Here is a 22,670-nt window from a genome sequence, read left to right as displayed (position 1 = left end):
GTTTAAATAGATTTCAACAAATTCCTGCTAATCACCCAACTATTGTGCAGTGTGAAACAATGCTATTAGAAACACCAGTCATTACTACACTGTCAACACTCATCACACATTACTACACTGTGCTTTCCTCATTACGCCATCAAAGTATACTATAAACATTACTCTCAAATAGGTTTTTGCAATAGAATGATATCATCGTCCCTATGCGATATTACGTTGCCACGATATCCTGTTTATCACTGATTGTATTATATTACCAGACCTGCTCTTTTTGTGTAGGAGCTCTGCAAAACCATCAGAGAACATTATTACTAACATTATTATTAACATTAAGTTCTAACTAAAAATAGGCTAAAAGAGCAGTCTATTTCTCCCCGACAAAGTGAGAGATGAGCCAACTGATATGTGAATCTGGAATGATCTTTGCAGGTATTTTGAACTCTCCAGACACTTCCTTTCTGTCCCTTTCTGTCATGGTAAACAGACAATATTTTGAGTTTATTAATGTGAAATAAAATCTATCAGTGTAACATTACTGATAATATTAGACAAGTATATATTTAACATCGGTTTACTATGACTTTATTTCTTAGGGATGCCACCGAAAATTTTGGGAAAAAAGAAATGTCAAATTTAACACTTTATAAATATTAAATGGTGATAATTATAAAGTGACTAAAGCTTTTTTTCTTTTTTGAATTTTTAAGACTGAGCTGTGCTCTCCTGCCTCAACAGAGAAAATGTCAGTCATATTGGCATTGGACTACTGATTTCTGAAAGGATTATATAGAAAAGTGCTGTTATATGTCCACCATCCAGCTGAGATTTTGCGCTTGCCACAGTTCCCGACTTCACAGCATCATATTATTACACCCTTCCCCTACTCTCCTTAAACAGGAAACGGTAGAAATTCTTGTTTTCCTATCTTTTTTTATGCTAATGGTTCTGGACGATTCAATTGTTGATCACAATATTTTAAAACGGAAAATTATGATCAGAGAAAAATCAACATCATATCAACATCACACAAGCCTAGTAAACACTACACTGTCAAGGTACACTATAAACCTTATTCTCCCTGCTAGTGTCAAAATGATAATTCTATAAACATAATTCTTACTGCTATATCATCAATATCAGCGATAAACCTTACATTCACTACTACACTGTCATTGAATACTGTAAATATTACTCTTAGTACTACACTGTCAAAATGCAATATTACCAGTACTTTCAGTAGTACACTATGGAACAATTGTATCACTATCTCAGTGCTATGCTAACACATGACATGAACCACACTATAATCACTACCCCTGGACTGCCTTCAGTTTTGCATAAACGTGTGCAAATGTGTCATAAATGTACAAAAAAACAAACAAATCTGCAAATATTGTAAATATATATTTTTGTCAATTTTGAAAAATGTTTGAAAGTTACCTATTTAGACCAATCACATGATTGAAACTTGACCTGAACGGTATATATAATAGTGAAAGACAATTTTAGATTACTTCTGAATTTGAGGATTGTCTTTGGAAATGAAAATGTGTTCTGTCTAAAGGTACTGAAATAATTTTCTTTGCTGAAACGTATTGAGAGCTGTTTCTTTGAAAACCATCACACGCATTTAAACACTGTGGCCTAACCATTTTCTGACCTGTAATATATCCATATACAACAGTCAGGCTGCTGTGAAATATGGATATATCACAGATCAGATAAATGACAGGACCACAGTGTTGAGATGCTTGTAGTAGTCTTGAAAAAAAAAAAAAACAGGCAACAAAGAAAATGTGTCCTTTCTAAAGGTACAGACACACTGTTCTTTGTTGAAGTGTTGAGGGAGCTGTTTTTTAAGACTATTACAAGTATCTAAACACTATGGTCCTCCATTTTCTGATGTGTGATATCCACACTAGGGGTGTAACAATACTTCATAACATGATGCATCATGGTGCAAAAATGTGACAATGTGTGTTGGGGAAATGTACAATATCAGCATCCTGTTAATCATGCATCTCATGCAATTGCACTGTTGGAACACCAGAGATCCCAATCTGCGTAACCCATAGAGGTAAAATATCTAGAGAGCATGCTGGTCATGTGATCACGTTCCTTCGTGGCGAGCGTGAGAGATGATCTGTACTTGGGAAGCGACGGCTAGCCCGATAGCTCTGGATTGCAATGACTGTTATAGGTTATACAATTCAATTCAATTTTATTTGTATAGCGCTTTTAACAATGGACATTGTCACAAAGCAATTCTAAAGAAATATAAATTATCCCTTAATGAGCTAGCCAGAGGCAACATTGGCAAGGAGAATCTCCCTGAGACAATATGAAGAAGAAACCTTGAGAGGAACCAGACTCAGAAGAGAGCTCATCTTCATCTGGGATGCGCAACTGGATAGTGCAGTTGTAAATAATGTTATATGGTTGTATGGTTATATGTTTAAACAACCATGTTATAATGGTTAAACAGAGCACTTCAGTAGTTTTCAAACAACATCCTCATGCCTCTTGTGATCTACAGTGCCTGAGAAAGAGGTCGTGGAAATCGGGCAGTTTAACCTTTGGAGCTCTGTTTCTGCTACGGAGTTCATTATGTTTCACTCGATCATTTTCAAAGGCCCCAGGTCAGACACTTTGTTTATTCAATCAAATTTTTTGAGAGAATTTATAATTTTTTTATTTTTATTTTTAAGATATGGTAGTACATTTTTGTTTACAATATTAAACCTCTGTAGCTATTTTTAATATATTTAGATTTATACAGACAAAAATGCATATTGTTCTGCATTGTTTATTGTTTATTATTGTGACCATAGTGTATCATTACACCCCTAATCCATACACAACCGGTTGCTGTGAAAAATCTTAATTCTGGTGATGGAAAAGTAACGTACTAAAGTGTAGTTCCTCCTCTGAGAAATGATGAACATGAAAAAGTTGTATATTAAGGAGCATTTTGGAAACAGAGGCCTGTAAAGCCTCTCCTGTTCACCTGAACATGCAATGGAGGCAAACAGGTTCCAGACTGGTTGTTCTGTACATGGCCCTCCCAAAGTCCACTTATTCCACCCAGGCCACTGTAGGGATAGTCCTTCTTTTCTGTCTAGGTGACATCAAAACAGGGATGGGCAATAAATATAGACATACTATTTTAGGCTGCTAGTATGTGAAACACATGCATGTATCTTACTGCATGAAAATGTTATATACTACAGCTCTCATACAGAACTATCTATTTATCCTACACAGAGTCACAGGGATCCTGGAGCCTATCCCAAGGTACCCCATGGACAGGGTGCCAATCCATCACAGGACACAATCACACACACCAGACAATTTAGAGATACCATTCAGCCTATAACAAGTCTACGGACTGGGGAGGAAACCCCCAAAGCACGGGGAGAACATGCAAACCCCACACACGCACGCAGAGCAGAGACAGGACTCGAACCCACAACCCTGGAGGTGCGAGGCAAACAGACTCACCACTAAGCCACCAGGCCACCCATACAGAACTGCACTTTTAAAATCAAAAGCTTTTGAAGAACGTCAGCTTAGTGGCCTGAGAATGTCGGATATGCCAGCTTCATAGTACATTAGTCAGTCTTGTCATGCCAATGAGTGTGAAGTGGTTCAAGCGTCATGGCTGTCTCACATTTCTGAGGTTTGCTGTTGCATAATTGTGTTTTCTCAGAAAGACCCAGGATAAATTACACTGAAATTTAGTTGAACCTGTCTAATGTAAACGTATTATATGAAGATTTATAGGCTGTAGTTCAGAAAGCATATCAAGAATAGAATAGACAACTCGTGGAACAGTTTCAGGTGTACAGTTCATCTCGCACAAGTTTCCTCTCTGTAAAGATAAAATGAAGCATGGAAGCTGCGTGTGCTACAGAGAGCAGAGTGCTGCTGGCTTTGCTCCAACACCAGCCCAAGCTCAAGCTCAAGCTCTGGCTCTGGCTCTGAAGAAGCTGAGATAACTTCACCAGGTCACCTGGAAAGTAGCCAACTGTCAACAGGTAAACACACCTTCAGAATTCAGCCTTGTGAAAAGGAAAACAACAACAGGTTCTTACCTATAGGCAGTTAAAAATGTACTGCAGACTTGTGCAAAGCATGAATCCGACAAACTCTTAAACACTCAGAACCTCTGAAGCTGTCTGGCTCATTTGACCGGTTTGTTGCGTCACAGGTGGGCGGAGCCCAAAGCGTCATCACTGTAGTTCTGGTTTAAACGCCTTCACTTGAGTTCAGGTTCCTGCTGAAAAATCCAGTCTGATCAGCTGTTTAAACACACACTCGAGCTGCTCAAACGCCTTCACACTTCACCTCTACTAATACTAATACTAATCTCCAAACTGAAAATAACAGCAAGGCAATTAGAAACAATTACTGATCAATTTAGACAAGTCATTAGGATGATGGGAAATAATAGCTGGTAAAGATGCTCTGTTTTGCCAGCTGATCTATTCTTATACTCATTCACTTCATATTCATGACTTTTTTGCTAGTGACAATATTCAGTCGGATTATTCTAACTGACGTGATATTATTATTATTATGATTGCATTGATGTGTTGATTGGCAGGAATTTTGTCTCCCTCTGCTGGACATACTGTGTAACAGCAAGTCACCTCAGCAGCTCCAAAACAGGCTGCAGCAAGAACTTAAACAGGCAAATCCTTCTGAAACTGCTATAGTAATAAACTATATGTCACAATATTACCCTAAAAGTCGTAATCATTTTGACATTAATACTGTAGGTTGCCTTACTGAGAATTTTTTTTTTTACTTTTTTAGTGACCTGTGCCTAGACATTTTATGTTTATATATATATATATATATATATATATATATATATATATATATATATATATACAGTACTGCGCAAAAGTCTTAGGAAAAGAAATGCTGTAGATCAAAGATGCCTTCAAAAATAATGAAATTAAATGTTTCTAAATAAAAAAAAAATACTAGACAAAGCAGTAAGCAGTAATAAATGAAACAAAGTCAATATTTGGTGTGATGATCCTTCGCTTTTTTGAAAAAAAAAAAAAGTCTCAGATACAATGTGTGCAGTTTTATAAGGAAATGAGCTGTAAGTGTTACTGAACATCTTGCAGAAGCAGCCTCAGTTCTTCTGGAGTCTTTGACTGTCACACCTGCTTCTTATTTTTGCAGCAAAACCCAGCAGCCTTATGTTTTTTTAATCTGAAAAGTGTCTCTTATGTAATATGCTGCTTTCTTTACTGACATACAAACATTTTTCTGTAACATTAATTAATTTTGTGCTGGAAAACTAATGTTTGGAAATCTAAAATGTTTTTGTACTGAATCACTAATATAGAAGTGATAAAATAAAAATCTAATTTAATTTGACTGATTTTTTTAAGTAGGGCAGGGTTAATATTATTAATATTAAAAGGAGTGAAATAGTAGCCATTTTTATTTATTAAATATCATGGTGTGTAGTCAGTTGAGTGCTTATATGTTTGAGAATTGTGATACTCTGTTGTGGCACTATTACATCCATAAGTTTCAGCTGCCACAGGCATTCATATGACTTCATATCATAGGACAGGGGTGTAGTGAGGAAAAAAGTATTAGCAAGGGGTTAGCCAGTAGAGAATGTTGTGATGTCACAAAATTCATGTGTAATTAAATGGTTATATGGTGTCATAAAACAGTTATGTGACCGTGGGTCTGTGGACACTGGATAAGCACCAGGGGACAGTGTTTTAACACCTGGATAACTTCTTGAGTGCGTGCACCGGACAGGTGAAATAGAACTTGTGTGTGATTTAATGGCTGCAGAGGGTATGGATATCTGTCATAAATATGATCTGGCCTTCCATTTATCTTGAAAGTTAACTTTTTTCTAATATAACATTTGGGTGAGACAGCCCTGTCATCTTCACCTGTTACAAGCAGGCAATGTACTGGCTTCCTTCAAAAAGGTGTTGCATTTCGAAATACTATTTAATACTGTAGGCTGCCTTACTGAGCATTGGCATGTATAGATATTGCATTTTTATAATCTTTTTTTATAACATGTGCCTAGATATTTTATGTTTTTATGATATAAAATTATTTTATGATCATTTTTAATTAGGATTTGCCATTGTATATCAAGTGGAGCACAAGAGTAGCCATTATTATGTCAGAAAACCCATGTGTAATTAAACGGCTATAAGATGTCACAAAACGTGTTATTAAAAGGCTCTGTGATGTCACAAAACGCGTTATTAAAAGGCTCTGTGATGTCACAAAACTGTTGTGATGTCAGAAAAGATGGAAATCTGAGAGGGACTTCTATTTACCTTAAAGTTAACTTTTTTTTTTTTTTTTTTTTTTTTTACTAATATTCAGATAAGAAAGGCCTATCATCTTCAATTGTTGTGAGCAGACAACACACATGCCTCCTTATAAGTAAAGAAAGAAAGAAAGAAAAACAGAAAGAAAGAAAGCGGTAAAAGATACCTCTGTAGACCAGTATCATCTTCTTGTTGACGTTATATGCCCATTAGTGTTGGTTGTTCTTAAAGTACTGCCTGTCTTTGGTTAAAGTCAAATGGAAACAACCTAATCTCATGTAAGATCTGTGGGAATGCATCCAAATGTATTGGAAGGTTCGCTCCGCCCCTCACTCTATCCTTACCATTAACCTCTCACACAAGATCTGGATAAGAAAGTTGGGAATGATCAAATTCTAAATTTTAAGCTGTTGTTCTGTACCACTTTACAGCAGTTTAACCTTTTTTTTCCCCCAGATTCTATCTAATGTTGTCTTGTTAAATCTTTTAGCTTTTGGTTTTACAGTTAATGAAGAAAACAATGATTATATTCCTGCTTTTAATTGAATATTACTACACATTTCAACTGGGATTTTAACTATTTAATCTAGCTTGCTGTAGGATTCTGTACATCAATACCAATTATTCATGGTGAGTAAATGAATATTTAGTCAACTAAGCATAACTGCCTGTGTGTGGCTTATGGTTTATGACAATTTTACCTGATAATCTTGGAACACCAGTGACCAACACTGCATCTGAGAAATTTCAGATGTCATGCTCATTCATCTTCACACATCCTGGCTAATCTGCAGTGGCATTATCCTAAAGTGTTTCATGAGATGTTTGTACGATGGTGAATGGTTTTCTGTATATGATTAAATGCTTTAGCTCCATGGTTAAGGTCTAAAACTCCCTCAGTGTCATAATAGGAAGGCACATAGAGTTAATATGTGAGGTTACATTTAGGTTTTTAATAAAGCGGACAGTTTCTAAGGTTCTGCACTTCACAGGTGGACAATGTCTACTCATATTCAGAGATTTGTTCACTTCAATTTGTACAGAATAAGCAAGAGAATCTATGTTTACACAGTTAAAGCCAATATCTTTACTTAAGTGAATGCAGAATACAAATTTGTACAACAATCCCTAGCATAATATCTTAGTCATTCAATAAAAAGTTCACTAGAATATTTATTGTATAATGAAGATAAAACAACACATTCAAGGGAAATAGAATGCAGATTAGCTTAAAATTTTCTCTTGATTCTTTTTTTTTTTTCATCTAAAACATTTCATTTCGTTCATGGCAACAAAGTCCAGCTTGTGCCGCCAAACGGTTTGAGCATCCAAACCGCAAACAGCTTCTTGAATTGAACTAGTAACTACAAACAATTACCAAATACATAGTTCTGTTTTTAGAAAAAGCCATAAAGCAAAGCAGTGTACTCTTGCACAGCAAAGTGAAGTTCTCTACAAATTGTTTTCCTCCTGAAACCCTTCATTTCACATTCAGTTCATTTTGTGATGTCGTAAGCAGCACTCAGACCAAGACGAGCAACTTCCTCTCTTTAGATTTCCTATGTATTTCTTGTATGTGTCTGCTGGGGGATTGATAGACAACCTGGTACTTTGTCCAGCTTTTTTTTTTTTTTTTTTTTTTTTTCATTGGGAATGAAATTAATGTTAATGAGAACTATCATGCACAATTTAGAACTCTTTGGAATAAAGCTCTAACTGTGCACATGAGGAAAAACTCCCTGATTCCTAATCTAGCTTGTGTGTGTGTGTGTGTGTGTGCGTGTGTCAGTGTAAGTGCCCTGCATATCATTACTCCACAGTGCAGTTTACAGCACTGCGATGGCATTATTGCATTATTGCTTATCAACCCTGAAAGGCATTGATTGTGGTAACACATTAGTGATAGACATCATCAAAATGGATTTCTAATGAACTTTTTGAAACTTCGCTTTTCAGCTAAACTTGTTCCCACACTAAGGCAGGGAACGCTATAGACACCAGGGTCTGCATTAAGGTTACTCAGCATGAAATGGCTTTCTGTGGTACTTACAAAGTAGCCAATAAAATGGTGTGCCTTCTTAATATACAAGCACTTAAGGGTTTAAGGTTAACAGTCATTTTCTCAACTGTGCACATACAGAGGATGCAGTTCATAAGCAAGGAAATGTCTTTAATGGGCAGATGATAAAAACCAATTTTAATTCTAAATCCTAACATTGTGAATGCTGTGTGAATGAGCCTTCTTGATGGCGCTGTGTGCTGGGCTGTGTGTTCAGAGACTGCATAGATTAACATCAGCTTATTGCCAGCTGCTATGGTGCCTGTTAGGGCAGAGAGGTATCTAAAAAGGGGACAAGAGCACACAAAGTGGGGGAAATAGATAGCAAATTTAAAGAGAGGAAGCCTTTTTTTTTTTTTGCCAAACCTGACTGTACAAACATGTGCAATCCAGCAGAGAGATTGGTTTTGCATTGTCTAGCATGTCTTTTTGCTGCTGAATCCCCTGATGCTTCTTCCACCTGAAGGGGGCAGTGAGGTGCGAGGCAGGCGAAAGAAGCATGGACGAAAGAGCCTCAGTGTGGAGAGATAGATGCGAAAACGGAGAGTCACGCACACACACGTACACACACAACAACAGAGCGTCTGGCGCTTCCAGAGTGGCCTCCCTCAGTCTGGAGAGGATCGATATTCTAGCGAGCCAATTCACCAAACGAAAATGGGAAGTGTGTTCTGTACATAGTATGTATGTATTAGGTTATATTATTTACAATAGGTAGATAATAATGGGGGCATTAAGTGACTTTGATGAAGGGTTCCATCAAAAGAAGCTGAGTGTATCAATCAAATTTGATCAACAAAAGGTGGCATTTGTTTAAATCGTGATGCAAGTCAGTTGAAAAAAAAAAAATTCCATTGAGAGAAGATGTGTGTCACTAATTGGCATTTGAAAGGCCATTGCCTTGAGGCTTGAAATGAATCCGTGGTTGTGAAAGTAGGCAGTGTGTTCAGCAGCCGTGGCCAACCCCTCCCACAAAGTGTACAGTAAAGAAAGAAAAAAAAGCTTTCCTTAATGTTACAGTAATCCTTTTACAAAAACAAAAATAGAGAAAAAAAGAGACAGTGGCGTTTCAAACTTACAGCACTGTTACAATTTCTTAAGGACAAACATTTACCATTATTAATGGGAAAGCGACCCATAAAACATCCTTCTTTCAAATAAAAACACTTTGATTATTAATAGCAATAATAAGTCAGATTCAAAGAAAGTACAGTATAGTTAACAAAATAGTAAATATTAACCAGTGAATACTCTACTTATTAAGGATCTCGCCTTGTAAACCTGGCAGTAATCCACAAAAATATACTTTTTTTTTCTTCAATCCAGTGAAAGTACAATACATACGTACTTACACCGACGGTGATATATATTAAAGTTGCTATATACATAACAAAAGGAAAGGTTTGGCTCAAATCTTTAATTTACAAACAGAACACCAAGTGTCCATGGCTTTAGATATCTGTTTAAAGATCTGGTTTGTATTTTATCATAGTTTGAAACAAAATACTTTACAACAGAACTAAGAGGAAATGAATAGTGAAAGAGAAATGAGAATTTTCAAACCAAAACTTTAACTAACAAACATACTTTGGCTTTTTTTTTTTAACCATTGTTTGAGCTGCATTTTAATTTAGGACTCTTGTCTCCAGTTCAACTGGGCTACTGTTTAACTTATTTTTCATTCTAAAAAGAAAAAAGCTGTGTTTCAACAACAACAACAACAACAAAAAAATAGCACAAACATAATCATCTTCCTATGTTAAACTGTATAAGTGTGATCTCATTTTAGTCATGAACCTCCCTTTGTAAACCAAAACCTTTTTTTGAAACATGGTCAATCCTGAATAAGTTAACATGTCTGTAAGTGTGTATAAAGTATGATTATTAAAGAGGCCAGCTGGTGAGAGCCTGCAAACGGCCTAAACTTGCTCTGGTTGTGCGCAACCCTGCAAATTCAACAGCAGAAATAGCTACTACAAGTGCCAGACCAGACCAGACTACACTATCCTGAAACATCTCCATACATCTTCCTTTTTCTCTCTAAATGTTGGACTTTTGCTAAATCTGAACTGCTTAAAGTACCTGATAACAACTGCTCTAAGTAACCCAATCAGTGTGAAGAACTGATTTCTCTCTCACCACTCAGTTGCAACATTAATTCTGATATGTCAGGACAGCTGAAATTTCCTTCCGTGCGCCCGCCTCCTTCCAAAACAAGTCAAATTAAAATAATTGAACGACAATAGTTATTACCCAACTTAAATTTCAATATGTTGGGATATCTTGAATTTTCTTTGCCACACCCACAGCCTTCCCAAACAAAAATGAAGTTAAATAATAATAATAATAATAATAATAATAATAATAATAATAATAGCAATTATGACCCCTCCCTGCTTCTGGCCTGTCACTCTCTCTCCCCTATGTGGCCTGTCTTGCCCTCCCTGGTCACTTTATGTTACCCAGGAGTCCATACGCATGCGTTTGACAGAGGGGCTGTGGCGATCGTCGCCTCCAGGTGCGAGGGCTCGGCTCAGGCCAATCGGCGGTGAGTGGAAATCGGCACGTGGGTCCTCGCGGTCGCTGCCGTCATACGAGGAGCACGAGGAGCTCAGGCTGTCCACCGGTGAGCGGCCCATGTCAGGACGGCTGGAGGAGGGAGGCTGCTGCTGTTGATGTGGGAATCCGGACGGAGTGACCCGCTCACGTGGAGGTGAGATGGGCTCTGACTTGATGGTGAGGTTCGGGCTGGTGTTAATGGACTGGTTGGAGCCCTGAGGTAAATGACCACCCCTGAGAAAAGACAGGTAAAAAATATTAACTACCTGGATGATGAGTAGGTATAAACACACACACACACACACACACACACACACACCCATATGAGGGAAATTTGGACACACACATAGCTGCTTACACTTTTGAGATAGAGCATGACATAAATTCCATGTAGGAAATTTTGTTGCCAACATGTGCATGTGACCTTATGGCAGCTCGTAGGCTTTTGTGTGTATATGCATGTGTTTCTGCATGCTGTCTGTGTTACTCACACCAGTGAGCTGAGAGCTGCTTGGCCCAGTTGGTGCTGTTGCCATGCCGACATGGAGCCCAGTGAGAGCCCTGGAGAACCGAAGCCTTGCAGCGAGGAAAGCTCAGCGCTGCTCAGGGAATATTCTAGAACAACACAACACGGGTCACGAGTGAGCACAACACACACCTCCACACCTCAGGAGAACACACATCGCACTCCTCTGCATCTCAGAAGGGCACACCTCACACACCTACACACCTCAGAGAACATTCTGGGTGCAGCAGATGAGTGTGTGTGCATTATTGTCATTTTGTAACATCATTTTGTCATCAGTGCTTGTGAATCATTACTTGTTATGTTTATCATATATGGTATATCATATATGTGACGGATGATGCTATGCCCTTTCACGGGAATAAAGGAAGAGTCTGAATGTCAGTGTATAAAATGTGTCTACGTGATTAATGAGAACTGTGTGTGTGTGTGTGTGTGTGTGTGTGAGTAAGCTCACCGGTGTTGTAGGCAGTTGGCATGCCGGAGTAGACCAGGCCTTGTGGTGGTAGACTCGGGGTGGTGACGGACACCACGGGTGTGGCAAGAGGCTGGGTTGACTGGGAGCTGCTTATCCTCTGAGTGTTCTGCACACACGCCACACCAGAGCAAGATACACTTAATGAAACACACACCTCTGTATTTCAATATCATGACTTGTGATATTAAAAACCATGATTTTCAAATGAAGATTTGAACTGCTTTTTCCTGACTGCTTCAGCCTGGATGGATTGGAGCACATGGACATGGATTAGACACGCCTCCACGATATATCTTACAGGCAGTAGATTTTTACCACTGGCACCCTATCAGCAGTGAATGACTATATAACTAGCTAACACATGTCTTAGGAATAAAAAAAAAAAAAGTGCTAACAGCTCACGCTATCTTTGCATGGATTTTTTGCCCACCACAGTGGGGCGCTGTAGCTTCATGGAAATAATACAATACACTGTCTTGCTCGGATCAACGCAGTTCACCAGCCAACTTGTTTTCAAAAGGACAATACGGACATGCTCTACATTAGAAGTGTGATCAAACAGCTACGGTTAATCTGTACCATACCTTACATTTAAAACATGTTGCAAAATTAGGTGATACTTTAAATGGCTTGTACTAATTAAATATTTCTTGTGCTCTTCCTTTTATCTTCTATTTTGCCAAGCCAAAATGACTGTAGGCAAATCTTTCTCAGCTAATAACACCTACACTCAGAATCGTATAATAAGAAGGTATAACTCCACAGTTGTCTTAGACCAGAAGAACACACTCATCCATAGCTGTTACAGTCATAGTGCATTTTTAAAGTATATATTTTTTTTCAGCCAGACAGATTAAATTTAAAGTAAATATGGGGAAGATTCCTTTCAAGCCTTTACCTTGAATTCCCCAAGTGCGTTATTCAGTGTCAAAACAACCCACTTGTCTGGTGTGTTTAAGGTAATGCAGTGACTTGTTGTGAATACATCTCAGTGTGGTGACAAGCATGCAATGCAAGCATTCCCTCACTCCTGGAAATTATGTTCATGCAGTTTATACACACTCACACACTCACACACACACACGGACACGCACCTGTATTTCTATCATCGTTGGATATTTCCACTGACTTGTCCGTAATCATAGATAAATAATGCTATGCCTACACCTAGCCCTAACTCTAAATTCTAAGCCTTTTGGCCCTTTAATTTTTTCTGTACGCTATCTTCCTCATTGAGACCTGCCAAATTTCCCCACAAAGGTCAAAACTGGCATATATTCCTTTCATTGTGGGGACAGTTAGTCCCCATAAGGAGATATCCCCCACACACAGACACAGACAAACACACAACACACCCACGTGCACGCACACACACACACCCGTATGCACGCACGCATGCACACACACACCCGCATGAGCGCACACGCACGCACGCACGCACACACACACACACACACACACACACACACACACACACACACGCTCCAAACCAAACACTTAGGAAGAGCACTGGAATAATAAATGGTCAATGATTTCACGTCAAAGAATTTTGCTTCAGCTTTCAAGTTCAGCCGCTGTATATTTTCAAAGTGGCTTAAAAGTGAACAAAAGGTTAGTGTGTTTCTCAAAAAGTCATTATTCTACAATATATTCATACAAAAGTTATGGGGAGAAATTATTCTGCTTGAAAAATGACTCACTGAATATGCATGTAAAAGACCTATAGGCATCTCTAAAAGGAGTCACACATCACGGCTCGGTTAATATCTTCCTATCTTTTTGCATAAACCTCTGTTCTTTTTTGGAGGGAAAAACACCGCTAGCTGTGGTTGGCCTCTCCCTTCGACAGGATGACATCATTCTGGCCTGTGCTCTATCTCTGTATGACATCATCCCAAATGAAGTAACCAGACTCTAGAAAAGGAAGAAAACTCTCTGGAGAGCAAAAACTGGAAAACCTACAGAGCTACACGTAAATACTGAAATTATTGATTAATGGGTCTCAGGAGATTTATTTTCCTGTGAGTGATCTCACACGCACGCACACACACAGAAAGAAAGAGATAATGAGAGACAGAACGAGAGAGAGACCTTGCAATGTGAACACACACACGGGAGGAACTGAGACAGTCTGTGGTAGTTGGTACTTTCAAGCTTAACCTGACCAGACTGAAGAAAACATGCAATGTGAGTGAGAGACACAAAGCTTAAATCAGACTGCCTTTGCACAGCACACTGGTAAACGCATCCAGAATTCAGCTTAGCCAGCTTTAACCGGCATCCGGCTCAAGCAAGTGCACTCATTAGTCATGTCTTTTTTTTTTTAAAAGCAATAATGTGCTGCTTTGCTAGTATAAAAGGTGAGGGCTGAAATTCTTCATCCAGGCAAACTGTGCAACTCACCAACTCCATCTCCTCCTCCTCAGACTGTTCCCAACAGAAAAAGAATAGAGGACTGGATCAGTATGGAACTGAGCGCAACACCCACTACAACCTATGCAAAGCACTGTTTGCTTTTTCTAAAAACCCCCCAGTGCACACCTTTTAGAATAAACTCATTCAAATACAGTGAATGACAAAGAATCGAAACGCTACTCGAGTTACCTGTAAAGTCGTCCACCAGTCAAATGAATTGCACTCTCTAGTCAAATTTGTCACCACTGCTTCTAGCACACTGAGGTTTCAGTTTGGTTGTGTACAAGAGCTATCGAAATGAAATGAAATGTAGCCCCCTCAGCTTACACCTGCCTTAATTGGTATAGAGCATTGTAGGAAATCTGGTCTTTAAAAGCTCAAGGAATGCTCTCTCAGGGACTTGACCTCACTACTAAGATGTGCTTAACCTTTTCTGTGAGACTCAACAGTATGGTGGCCACTGAACCCAAAAACTACATGAAATCCTTCACTTCTCCTTTATACATCCCTCCACTTACATTACCAGATCTTACCGGAGGGGATGGGGGAAAAAAGCGACACCACAGGGGAGTAACGAAACGCACTGGGATGAGGATGTACAGAAAAGTGATGGCTGATCAAATTAGCAGCTCAACAGCGTTGGTTTTAACATGTGAGAATACTGCTATTACAACTACTCTAGCAAAAGTTTGATAATTAAGTGGAGAAGATACAAAGTGTTAAAGGTGTAAAAATATGTATGTCAGTACAAAGTAGTGAAATTTAGTTAGGTGTTCATTAGTACAGATGTTTATCTATATTGATTTGCACATTCCTTTTCTTCTATCAACCTTGTCTAATAGTCTGAATCTGCACAAGTACCATCAGCTTACATGGACCTCAGAAATGAGGACTGTTCATTAGAAGGAGATCCAAACAAATAGTCAGAGATCTGTCTTTACTCGCTGTCCGTTGTAGTTGTAGCTGGTCTTCCATTTGTGCCCAGGCCACAACTGTCTTAACACTCAATCAATAACATTGAGGAGACACGACAAGGGCGACAAGATATTATCTGGCTCGCACTCTGGGCTTCTGATTAAGCCTTCATCCCCACTCTGTCACACTAGGGATGTGATTAATTTAATGCCATTATATCCTAATGACAGGCTGTCTGCAGGGCACACCGCCTGCCCCTGCATTAGCCTGTCTGTCTGAAGCACACAGAGGGGGAGTCCTCAATCCGTACACACACACACACACACACACACACACACACACACACACATCCACACTCTTAACCACTTAATCCACCAGGCTGCTAATATCACCAGCCTGGAATGTAGATTCTATTTTGACTCATATACAAACCCCACTACTTCCAGATGCTGGAAAGCAAAAACACACATACTCACATTTTACACAGAGCAGCCAATGCACGAGAATGACCCTAGGTAACCTTGGCAATATTTCCCCAAACAGCTCTGTAAGAACTCCATGCGGAGTGGCACGCAAGGCTGAAACAAGCCCATCATGGGCCAATTCTGAAAAGCTTTTTTTTTTCCATTTTCTTTTTACATTTGCAGTGATTTATGAAGGCGACAGGCTAGCATTGCCTCAGGTGTTGAATGTGGTCTGAACTGTCAGGGCCTTAATTATAATCATTAGAGAGGCCCTCTAATTTCTATATAAATAATTGAGAGAGTGTGATGGCACCTGGGCCTCAGAGATATTCCACTCTCCTGCTTCTTTTGCATCTACACCCCTACTTTTCTCTTTGTATACACAAGTGCAGTGTGAAAGAACTTCGCTGACAGTAGTAACAGGGACAGTACACACAGTCCAACAAAGCTTCATTAACAACAAGAGAAAAACAAAAGTAAGCCTAGAAAACACCCCTGTGTGTGTCCTATATTACATTTATACCAAAGATGGGGAGAAATAACATTTGTCATTGATACTCACCAGTGGAGGCATCATTCCCTTACTGGACGGCGGTATGACCACTCTCAGGTCTGGCTTTCGGTTCCCCATAACCATGTTTCCCCCTGGCGGAGGCGGTGATTTCGTGGGCATAACTTTTCCCAGTCCATTCCCACTGCTGGTACCCAGAAGTCCTGGCGAGCCCCTGGGGTTCACAAAGCCGTTTCCTGTGGAGACACACCGAGATGTAGTGCATCATGGGACGTTGTTCCAATCATCCGATTCCCATCAGCCGCAAGCCGAGTCGACAACACGCCATTACGCAGCTGCAGTCATGGCATAGAATGGCATGCAACGTTAAGCGTTCCCAACCCTCTGGGAAAGTTATAATAGACTCTTTAATTATCCCGCACATTTACGAAAATAAAACGAGCGTTTTAGAACTGATGAGCCCTCGGTTCTCTCTGTGAGTGAACGTATCAAAGCCGGCTTTGTGCGTCCATGGGTGAGGGAGGCAATTCGGTTTAACAAATGTAGTGTGACTTGAGCTTTTTAAGATGCGAATGGCTAAAGTCGTTAGAGTTGAGCACAACCACTTACTGCCATAAAAAAACTATTAAAGCTCCACTGGGAAAGAAAGTATAAAGCATTACTAGTGGTTCACTGCAGGTAGAAATCAAGTTATACTGTACCATTCCTAAATAACACCCTGGCCTGCTTATATTTACAATACTTTGGACCTGTCCAAAAAAAGGATTATCCTGGACATGGGATACTTATTTCTGACACAATTAGCTTATGCAACTTTTAACATATAAACTAATTTTAAAACAAGCTTTTTTTAAAGCATAAACTACTAAGGGCTCATAAGTAGCTTAGAAACCACCGGCTTTGAAACTGCATAATATAATATACTACACAGGATCTTGGCTGGCTAAAAAAGAAAAATGAAATAAATAAATAATAAAACAATAAAAATAGTTCAAAAGTGTAGTTCCTGACGAGAAAACGAGTGCAATCTATTGTGACTGCATCTTTATGCTTGACGTCATGGCCATCCATATATTCATTGCCGGATTTTCCAGCTCCCTGTGTGAACATCAGCTCGTTACAAAGTTGTCTTTCGACCATCTGCTGGCCCACATTGTTGGAGTTTCCTTCACACGACCGCATGACTTATTCTCCAACAATCACGGGTCACTTGGCCACACGAACGTGCAACCCCGGCAAAACAAACACAGGAATTACTACTGGCCACTGAAAATAACACCATCAACACACAAATGTCCACTGTACACAGTGGAGACAGAGCATGCCTCACTTGCCCTGTGAAATGGGAACAAGCACTGTTTTCCTGTTGTGTGTGATCATATGGTCAGAGGGTCTCGCTGGTTTCAACTGAGCAACCAAACAAAACAGCTTCTTAAAGCAAACATGTGAGAAATCCATTACAGGAAAAGAATCATTGCATTTCCACTTGTTTGGCATTTAGCACGCTTAGCAAAGCATGACGCTATTTCCAGAAGTCTTTTCTCCATGCTCTCCCTCGCGTTGATTTTCTGTGAGAGACAGCTATGGGACAGAGGGAGAGAGTGTCATGGAGAAAAGACATGGAGATGCCTGACCAGAGTTCAGGATTTATCACGCTTTTGAACATAACAACTTTATCTACTGTTACGCACTTAGGCGATGTACTGTACTGTATATATGCATGAATAAAGGTTTTATCATGCATTGCCTGCAAAAGTTACTCTTTACTGCCCAAGACCAGCCATATAATGTTGTACTGTGTTCAGCTAAAACTGGCGAACAGCTTAGGGTCTGTTTCAAGTGCAACTATGAAAATACATTCCATATAGTGAATATATTTACCCTGAAAAGCCTTGATCTTAATTAATTGCTTTTCTTTTCAACTGTGCATAAAAAAAAAAATTATTGAAAATAATCTAATAATCAATAATTCAGAACAAAATACATTTTTTAAGCAAACTATACAGTAAAACATATCTATAAAGAGTCCCGTAATGACTGACATTTGTAAATGAAATACTGCAGCCAGAGATCAGCTTTACACATACATGAATATTTGAATATAATAAGCAAAATTTGCCCCAGTATAATCCTTCATTCAAGACACAACCCAAATACTTAGTGTATACTTCCAAAAATACAGAATGAATCTATAAGTAATGAGGAAAATCATGTTTCTTTCAAAAAAAAAAAAAAAAGGGGTTTTATATACCAATAATGAAGGAGTCAATGGACTTAATTTTACTGAGGGTTACATGCATGCACATAGCTCTACAGTATGCAGACATGATGCATTTAACACTAAACTACGACTTCTGCTTAACTTTATCACTTTAGCGAAAATGCTGAACAACAAAAAAAAATGCTTTCTGAAACTATTCCCTTGGCATAAGAAACACACCACACTGCAGCACTTGCTGGACCCACAAAACCTTCTCTAAACAATATACCATTTGAACAGGAAATATAAAGTGCATGTGCTAGAGGGAGTATGCATGTGGCTGGTAGGAGGGGTCTGTGCAAAACTGAAGCAGAGAGGAAGGAACATGTGTCGATATTACTGTAAAAGGCACAACAACATCAGGCAGCAGCATCTCTGATAAAGATCAGAGGGAGGGCTAATCTATGATATCACTGCCTTGAAGCAATCCAAAAGATCTGCTCTGAAACTTGGAGGTGTTGCCTTGCACACAGTAACCGAAACTCAACAAAGAAACAACACACTCATGTAGTTGTGTGGTGTTAAACCCACATTTGGCTCAGCGTTAAAAAAAAGAGGCAAACACCCTTATGTGACACAGAGGCTGAAAAGAGGCTGATCAAGAAAAAGAAAATCTTTTAGGCAACCCAAATGCGGTGTTCACTACTCAGTAATGGATGGAATATTGACCAGGACGCCTCTTTAAATTAAACAGCAAAGCAGTTGTAAACAATAATTTCACACATAATTCTCTGCAGTATTGTGTTGCATGTATTATTAATATTGATGTATGTATTATTTGAAGGTTTTATTTTATTACAGACTCAAGTGCAAACTGTTTTTTCAATAATTGTTATTTTATTCAAATTTAAATGAAACATAAATATAAAAAACTGCATTTAACTCGTGGCCATTGTTTCCACTACTGAGTCATAATTTGAGTAAAATACGAACATGTGGTTGGAGCTACAACATTGCAGATAACTTTTTTTTCACTAATTTTCACAAAGGATACCAATAACGATGGTATATTTATACATTAAGATATCTCTCTTCATTTTTATGTCTATACCCAGTACCTTTATATCCTTTATTAACGGATATATATTCATAAAAACACACAAAACTTCTAATCAGCACCTAACAATGATCATTTTCTCATCATTAATTGTGGAGAATCACCATGCAGTTATCCCATACTTGGGATGTTGCTTGTCTGTTAGAAAGCAAGGTTTATGTTTGATTCATGTTGGATCCCATCCCATCGAGTGAACCCAGTACAAAATTGTCCATAAATGAACACAGAAGATGGAGGGGATGCATTATTAGGTTGCACATAGCCAAACAAAGCCTCTTACAGCTCTGAATAATGCAACGTCCTTTGGGAACCCACTTATGTAATGGCTTGGCTTTACAAACACAAACACTTTGTTTTCTCTTGAAAGCAAAAAACAAAAAAATGCCATTTCTCCAAAAAGCACCACAAGGCGCTAGATGAGGCCTGACTGCTACTGAGCTATCATTACCTTAAGCAACTGTAGCATGTTGGATGGGGGGGGGGAGCCAGTGAGAAAAGTCTAATGGATTGCCAGAATCAAAGCTTTGCCTCCCTAATAGATTAAGTGGAAAACAGACCAAATTCTAATTATAGTTTTAATTAATGAGGCTGAAAAGTACCTCCTTAGTGGGTGCAGACGTATTGTTTTGGCTCAGGAAACTGCGCAGGAGAACAATGCACGCCTGTAAAAAAGCTCCAACAACGGTCGCCAAGAAAATTCGATTTATATTTTACTTGGAGAGACTTCTAGTACAAAAATAAATATAATTTATATTGCATCTATGCAAGTTAAAAAGGTTTAGGCTTGGAAACTGGATACAGTGGCTATGGTGGTTATACAGCCCATGACAGGATATAACATGCACACAACAGTTTCTCTTAACATGTTCTAAGTCAAACCAACAGGCCTTATATTTGCTCTTTAACAGACTGGAAATCCTCTGTATTAGTCAGGGAAACTGTTACGCTTCTGGGCATGATGCACAGCCAAGCAAATGCTTAAAGCCTTTTATTGGTAAACCAAAGCATGCCATGTTTAAAGCTGATTATGAAATTGTCTCATAGATCACATTATCTCACTAACTGGTGCTCATCACAACATTCATAGCATATTTTTGAACAGTTAAGTGCATGACTGCCTCTCTGCGCATGATCACGCATTGCAAACTTGTCTGTATGAGAATGTACCTATACACATGAGTCACAGCTCACTGTGGTATTAAAGATAAATTATATAAAATGAAAAAGTGATAGTCTGCTGTAACATAATTATTCCTCATTAACAGTCTGAATCTTAACAGTCATATGATAAGTCATGAGCAATAACCAGAGTAAGTAAACCACTAAGTTAAACCACTTTTAATGTGGTTTTATTTTGAATCTCCACCTTCCACAGCTCCACACAAAGTTAAATGTCGAAACAGATGTCCAGAAGGGCATAGTTTCACAAAAATGTTTGGCATCATGTGAGCTTCAAGGACAAATCAGAGAGGCCTGGATCATCTTTTGGAGTCATGTGCTTGTCAGTCACTAGTGGTCTGACTTAACCTTGGAGATGAAACAGATTCACAAGAATCTGAATTCATGACATTTCAAAGAATAGAACATGCATGAAGGAAACATGTAATGTAAATGAGAAGTGAGCCGAAATCATTCGGTTAAAATAGACACACATACAGCATTCTCCACTCCAGCAAGCAGGACACACACTGCATAGTCAGCTGGGTTTAGAGGAAAAAAAAAAAAAAAACCTGGTCAGCATCCAGACAGAACTGTCTGTAACCAGGCATAGAGGAAATGTATACATTGGCAGTGCCATGCAGGCAGAGCGCAGCCCAGTCCAAATGAGCAGCTGTCTTATTCTGAGAGGCATTAAATCTGTGATTCCTGTGATTCTGGTTCTTGTCTATACACATATGATGTGTTCCTTCCTGTAATAGTGGTTAAACCAGATTAATAGTTTGACCAGAAAGGAATAGTGTCCCCTAAAATTCCAATGTGAATAACAATACATGCATGCTAATAAGTGCAACTTAGGATTATATAACCATTTCATCTAAGTTAGCAAGTTAAGGTAAAAATTCCTCCAACGTTCTTAAAATTTGACATGAGTATCTATCTGCCTTTTAAGGAGCTACTGTATCCATCTATGTTAAATGGATTAGTTGGGTATAGTAATGTAATCCTTGTAAGGAGAACAGTATTTTCTCTCAAGCTATGTTTGGAACTGCTCACTCCACCATGTGTGATGAGAGTTTACTGCTTCACGTGAAAATTTGGTGTGCCAATTAAAAAAAAGAAAGAAAGAAAGAAAATGTAGACGACTGGCATAAAGCCATCTGTTCTTTTCCTCACATAAAATGTGAAATGCAAATGGAAGAGCAGCGTCTGGAACACCAGCACTCTGCAGCAGCAGGAGAACTAAGAGCAAAAAAGTAAGCCATTTTGTTCCAGAGATGTGATGAGTCACCCTGTCCTCTGGCAACTGTACACATGGTTAAGTAACGCACCAAAATACTGAAAAAAGCAAGACAAATGAGAGAAAAAACGAATGAGAGAAAAAAAAAAACATAGATGTGCTTTCAATTTAACAGAGCATGGCAACATGAAAAGTTCTATTTTTTTTTTTTTTCCAGAGTGGGGTGACCATTACAGTTTGATGTATGTTTGCCATCCACTGGGTTTAAGGAGTTATCCAGAGTGTTTTCCTGTACTCTCTGATGAAGTGCTGCTCTGAACTGTCCCTTCTCCCTCCAGTACCTGTGGCTGGAGAAAAATCAGAGGTATGTGTGGAATGGTCATGAATTTGTTCATGAATTTGTTCATCTTCCAGGCTGTAGCACTAGTTCAGGGTTCAGTGGAACAAACAACAGCTGAGCTGTGTGGCCAGAGAGCCAAAAGGCTGAGAGCCATGGGCACAAGTTCCTCACCATACCCTGTAATGGCTGTGCTTCATAAGCACGGCTCTAAAGATTAACAGAGGCCCAGACTCTTGCTAAGAGAGACTGCACTGGTGTATGCTCTCATCTCAGATGAGTAATCCTTGCTAACGCAGTGGCTGATTAATCAGGACTACACTCTTGCACTACTGTACCACTGGAAATGGGTCACTGAG

General features: G+C 38.9%; 2 protein-coding genes across 10 annotated transcripts in view; both read right to left on the bottom strand.

The window, feature by feature from the left end:
* Positions 1-4,762, bottom strand: part of mctp2a (multiple C2 domains, transmembrane 2a) — a 57,382-nt gene extending 52,620 nt beyond the window's left edge. The window contains exon 1 of the mRNA XM_026927790.3: positions 4,095-4,762. The gene's annotated coding sequence lies outside the window, so the exon portion shown is untranslated. The remainder of the gene's footprint in view (positions 1-4,094) is intronic.
* A 2,503-nt stretch (positions 4,763-7,265) lies between these two features.
* Positions 7,266-22,670, bottom strand: part of mef2aa (myocyte enhancer factor 2aa) — an 86,193-nt gene continuing 70,788 nt past the window's right edge. For 6 of the 9 annotated variants that reach the window (XM_053235024.1, XM_034305539.2, XM_053235027.1 and 3 more), the window contains 5 exons: positions 16,311-16,495; positions 14,358-14,381; positions 11,934-12,060; positions 11,442-11,565; positions 7,266-11,184 (listed from right to left, as the gene is read on the bottom strand). In XM_053235024.1, coding sequence (XP_053090999.1) covers positions 10,845-11,184; positions 11,442-11,565; positions 11,934-12,060; positions 14,358-14,381; positions 16,311-16,495 — 800 coding nt within the window. In that variant the 3' untranslated portion in view covers positions 7,266-10,844. The remainder of the gene's footprint in view (positions 11,185-11,441; positions 11,566-11,933; positions 12,061-14,357; positions 14,382-16,310; positions 16,496-22,670) is intronic. The other 3 variants (XM_053235028.1, XM_034305541.2, XM_034305540.2) reach the window with 1 other exon arrangement.

This window comes from Pangasianodon hypophthalmus, chromosome 6 (genome assembly GCF_027358585.1).
Source record: "Pangasianodon hypophthalmus isolate fPanHyp1 chromosome 6, fPanHyp1.pri, whole genome shotgun sequence".
Taxonomy (NCBI): domain Eukaryota; kingdom Metazoa; phylum Chordata; class Actinopteri; order Siluriformes; family Pangasiidae; genus Pangasianodon; species Pangasianodon hypophthalmus.
This window is presented reverse-complemented; position numbering and strand designations above follow the sequence as displayed.